We start from the raw sequence: 5,132 nt of genomic DNA, 5'->3' as shown, positions 1-5,132 counted from the left end.
CGGGGGCGCAGGGCCCGGGCGGGAGGCGCCGGGCCGGGAGTCCTACAGAGCGCCCGTTCCGGGCCGGGACCCCGGCCGCACGCTCGCTCGTCCCCGGCCGGCCTCGCGGGGGCTCGGCCGCTCCGTCGCGCCCCGGGGACGGCCGCGCCGCCCCCAGCCGGCCGCGGTGCAGCGCCCGAGTGTGCCATCGGGCGGGCGCGGGGGCGGCGTCTGCTCCCACCCTCGAGATCACATGGTGACCCTCGGCAGCCAATGCAGTGGACGCTAGGACCCTGCGGGACCCCGGGCGCCGCGACTGCACCGGCGCCGCTGCATTATAAATACTTCTCCAAAATGCGGCGCAGCTCCCTGCGCGCGCCCCGGCCGCCCGCCGCCTCCGCCCCGCGCTCCTGAGCCGCCGCCGCCGCCGCCGCCGCCGCCGCCGCCGCGGGTCCGAGGGCGCCGCGCCCTTGCCCTGGGCCCGCCGCCCGGCCCGCGTCCCTGCGCTGCGCCGCCCGGCCGGGTGCATGCATTGTGGGCCTCCCGACATGGTCTGCGAGACGAAGATCGTGGCCGCCGAGGACCATGAGGCGCTGCCGGGGGCCCAGAAGGACGCGCTGCTCGCCGCCGCCGGCGCCATGTGGCCCCCGCTGCCCGCCGCCCCCGGGCCGGCCCCCGCCCCCGCGGCTCCCCCGCCCGCGCCGGGCCCCCAGGCTCTCGGCGGCGCCCAGGGAGCGGATCCGCCCGAGGGGCGCGGCGTGTACATCCGCGAGTTCCGCGCGGCGGAGCAGGAGGCGGCGCGCCGCATCTTCTACGACGGCATCATGGAGCGCATCCCCAACACGGCCTTCCGCGGCCTGCGGCAGCACCCGCGCGCGCAGCTGCTCTACGCCCTGCTGGCCGGTCAGTGCGCGGGGACCCGGCGGGGCGGCGGGGTCGGGGCCGCGGGGCGCACCCCAGCCTGCCGCAGTCCGCGCCTGCCCGGCCCTCTAGGGACGCGCACGGGGCTCGCTCCGGCCCTCTCGCCCCCCACCCCCCGACCTCGGCCCAGGAGGGAGGCGGACCCCTGCCTTCCCCTCGGACGCGCCTGTTCTGCGGCGGCCCCGGGGCGAGGTGGCCCCCGGCGCTGGGGCCGGTCCGGGCTCCGGGCCAAGGCGCGCTGGGCGCGGGCGTGGGAACCGGTGTGGGCCGGGGGCAGGGGCTGCGGGCGGGGAGGACTGGGGTCCCCACCGGCGTCCCCTCCCCGGTCATCCCGGGTGGGGGCGGGGGAGCGGCAGGTAGCGCCCGCCGCCGAGGCCCCGCGCCCGGCGCGTGTAACTATATATAATCCACCGGGCGGGGGAGGTTGCCTCGCCAGCTCCAAGTGCTAATTTATGAGGGGCAGGCAGCCAGCTCCCCGGGGTGCCGGGCGGAGGGAGCGCGCCGAGGAGGCGGGGCGAGGGGCGGTGGGCCTGACGCAGGCGCCCCCGTGGGAGGCTTTGAGGCTTGGTCCCTTGAGGCCTTGCAGCAGGAGGGCGATTCTCCCCATTTCGTAGATGTGGAGCTTGAGGCTGGGCAGGCGGGACTTCCCAAGGTCACGCAGCAGAGGCCTTTCACTGCAGGCACGTCTGCCTCCGAGCGCTGGAGGCCCGGTTCGGCCTTCCTCCCTGGCCCCTGCCCTCACGACGCCCAGAGGCCGGCCCTGAGGGTTCTTGGCTGGAGTGGGGCCCCCCAAGTTCCCAAGAGAGGGACGGTGCCTGGCCTGCCGGCTCTTTGACTCCCCCCAGCCTCATGTAGGCCAGGATATGGACCCAGTTAAGGGTCTGGGGTGATGGGCAGGGCTCCCCCCCTCCGTAGTCATGGCCGGATCTGTGCCCGCCACCGGTTGAGGGCAGCCTGCCAGAGGCCGCTGCTGTGCTCAGGACACTTGGAAGTCCTGATGTCAGGGGTGACGGCATCGCGTCCTCACGGATGAGAAGTTTGCCAACAGGGCCAAGTGGAAGCGGCAGCTGCGATGGTCTTTGCCCTTCCAGAGAAAACAGGCCGGGCTGTGCGCTTGGGGTCTCCTCTGCCCATGGCCCCAGTGGTTATCGACCAGGGGCCAGTGCGGTGCGGGACTTGGGCGGCCCGCAGGCCCCGCCCCAGAGGGCACTCAGTGCGCGCTCTCCCCGCAGCGCTCTGCTTCGCCCTGACGCGCTCGCTGCTGCTGACCTGCCTGGTGCCCGCAGGGCTGCTGGCCCTGCGCTACTACTACAGCCGGAAGGTGGTCCTCGCCTACCTGGACTGCGCGCTGCACACGGACATGGCCGACATCGAGCAGTACTACATGAAGCCCCCCGGTGAGGCTCTGGGCCCCGCCCCCACCCCGCAGCCCTTCCTCCCCGCAGAGCCGCCCGGCCCCAGCAGCCTGCGGTGGGCACTGGGCAGCCTGGGCTGGATGGAGTGTGAACTGAGCCTCCCAGGGACGAGGGCGCTGGCAGGGCCGGGCTGGCAGGACTGGGTCCTCCCGGAGCATCGCTGGCTTCCGTCCTGTGTCCTCTGAGGGCCGGGCGCTGCTGGCCCAAGCTGGCCCTGGGCCATGCTGACCCGCCCTCCTGCTCGGGCTGCCGCTGCCCATCGCCTGGTGCCCATCTCACCCCCCAGGGGCCCATTCGGTGTGTCTCGTGGGTCCCAGGCTGGCCCGGAATGCTGGGGCCCTGAGTGGCAGGACGGGGACCCCACGGTGGGGGGACGAGAACCCTAGGAGGACGGGGGTCTCATGTCACAGCTTTCACTCTGGCCCCTGGGCCGCTTACTAATCCCAGGGTCTCACCCTGGCCCTGGCTTTCTGTAGATGGAGGGGCTGGCACCTGCTCTGGAGCCATCCCCTCTAGGGAGTTTATGCTCCAGGCTGGCCTGGGGGCAGGGGCAGGCTTTTCTGCGTGCCCGGAGTTGGGATGTGAGGGTCCCCCAGGTGCAGGAAGGCCTGTGTGGAGAGGGGCCTGAACGGCCGGTGAGGGTCTAGCAGGACCCTGGTGGGAGGCAGGGAAGGGTGGCCGGGCCAGGGGAGCCAAGTTCCCAGGGCAGGGCTGAGCTGCCCGGTGTGACCAGCTCCAGGCTGTGGCGGCTGGTCCTTTCTCAGCCCCGAAGCCGCCTGGCAGGCCTTGGGCATCCTCGGTTCTGCGTGACCTTCTCCCAAACCCAAACAAAACATCTTAGCGTCCTGGAGCTTCAGCCCAGGTCTGCCCAGGACGGGAGGGGCCTTGCACCAAAGCCTGGAATGGCCCCTTGTCTCTGGGGCACAGTCCCCCTGGGTGTGAGAGCAGGTGGGCTGAGACAGCTGGTGGGTCTGCAGGAAGGCCCTGTGGGGGTGGGGAGGCTGAACGGTGGCTGACGGGCCACGCTGGGGCTTGTGGGGGCTGCTCCTGCTCTGGGGAAACTGAGGCTGTGCTGACCTCTGACCCGGGCTGGGTGGGTGGGGAGAGCCCACACCCCCGGCCAGTGGGCAGGTCAGCGGACGGGGGGCGGTCATTCCCAAACTCTGGCTGCGTGCCCAGACTCAGTCTTGGGGTTCGGCAGTGAGGAGACCCCCACAGAGGTGACAGGCTGGGGTGGCGGGGGGTCGGATGCTGGGGAAGCAGGCAGGGGGGACCCAGAGGACGGGAGATGAGTCACGTGGGTCACGAGAAGGTGCTTTAGTGGGAGGTTAGGGCTCCCACGAGGGAGAATGTGGCAGTGGAGGCTGGTGTGGCTGTGGGCAGGGTGGGCGCAGGCCAGGCTCCCTGGAGTGGGCACCATGTCGGCCTAGCCTCCTGGAGCCCCTGGGCCTCCGGTCACCAGAGGAGACGGCTCTCCCCTCCAGGCTTCGTCCCTCTGACCCTCCTGCGCTCCCGGCTCCCCAGAGGTCTCCCCATGTCCCCTCCTGCCGTGCACAGGGCTGTGATGGGTCTGGCCCTGGGGTGGGGGTGGCTGGCCTGACCACAGGGCTTGCTGCACAGCCTCGGGCCCAGGGGCAGGGTGGCTCCAGGGCTGCTGCGGGCGGCAGGCAGGTTGGGCCCAGTGCTCGGCCCAGAGGGGCCCTGCCGGCTGGCCGAAAGGCGGTGGTGCCCGTGGCCCTGACCTCCTCCCTCTTCCCCGCAGGCTCCTGCTTCTGGGTGGCCGTGCTGGATGGCAACGTGGTGGGCATCGTGGCGGCGCGGGCGCACGCGGCGGACAACACGGTGGAGCTGCTGCGTATGTCCGTGGACTCGCGCTTCCGCGGCAGGGGCATCGCCAAGGCTCTGGGCCGCAAGGTGCTCGAGTTCGCCCTGGCGCACCAGTACTCCGCGGTGGTGCTGGGCACCACGGCCGTCAAGGCGGCCGCCCACAAGCTCTACGAGTCGCTGGGCTTCAGACACATGGGCTCCAGCGACCGCCACGTGATGCCCGGCATGACCCTCTCGCTGGCCGAGCGCCTCTTCTTCCAGGTCCGCTACCACCGCTACCGCCTGCAGCTGCGCGAGGAGTGACCGCCGCCGTCCGCCCGCCACCCCGCCCGCCCGCCCGCCCGCCTGTGCCCGCCCCGCCCGCCGCCCGGGCCGCTTTCAGACGCTCACCTTGGTGTGTGTGTTGGGCTCCTCCCTTTTCGACACCACACGGTTCCTTGGCTGGTTCCTGGGGGATGCCGGGCCGGTGTGCATCGGTGACACGCGGGAAGGTGGGTGGTCCCTCCAGCCACGCCCCCCGCCCTCCCTGGGTCGGGCCACGCCCTGAAGAGTGACAGCGTGGGCCGCAACGAGCCCACGCAGCTGCTGGCCCCGGCCCGCTTAGCCCCGAGGTGGCCAGGGGCCCCGCCTTGCCCGTCAAGCACAGAGCCCCTGGGGTGAGGCCCCCCGCGCCCAGCGGACCCGGGCGGCAGCGGGGCGGGGCTCGGTCGTCCGCCCCCCAGTGGGCGGGGCCTGCTGCGCGCGGCGCCGGGCTGCCCGCGGCCGCTTTGCTCCGTGCATGCCGAGGATGAGGCCTGGCTGCAGCATGCCGCATGCGCGCAGCCCCCCGCCCCCGCCCTGCCCAGACTGGACCCAGACTGGTGAGCGCCCCGGCCCGCGCCCCGCTCTCCAGAGCCGTGCTGTCCACCTCGCCCCTCGCTTCCCCCAGTCCGGCTCAGCTTCAACGTCGATCACCTCTTTTCTTTCGGTACCTACCCCTCCTCCGCCCGG

The 5,132-nt window shown here is 72.7% G+C and overlaps 1 protein-coding gene across 1 annotated transcript; it reads left to right on the top strand.

Annotated features, from left to right (window-relative positions):
- Window positions 1-506: 506 nt before the first annotated feature.
- NAT8L (N-acetyltransferase 8 like) lies at window positions 507-4,445 on the top strand. Its single transcript, XM_068975738.1, has 3 exons — window positions 507-882; window positions 2,133-2,297; window positions 4,078-4,445. The coding sequence occupies exons 1-3, from the start codon at window positions 507-509 to the stop codon at window positions 4,443-4,445; spliced, it is 909 nt and encodes a 302-aa protein (XP_068831839.1).
- The last annotated feature ends 687 nt before the right edge of the window (window positions 4,446-5,132 follow it).

The sequence above is a fragment of the Capricornis sumatraensis genome, chromosome 7 (assembly GCF_032405125.1).
Source record: "Capricornis sumatraensis isolate serow.1 chromosome 7, serow.2, whole genome shotgun sequence".
Taxonomy (NCBI): domain Eukaryota; kingdom Metazoa; phylum Chordata; class Mammalia; order Artiodactyla; family Bovidae; genus Capricornis; species Capricornis sumatraensis.
Note: the sequence above shows the minus strand (reverse complement) of the source record. Positions and strands in the feature narration are given on the sequence as shown.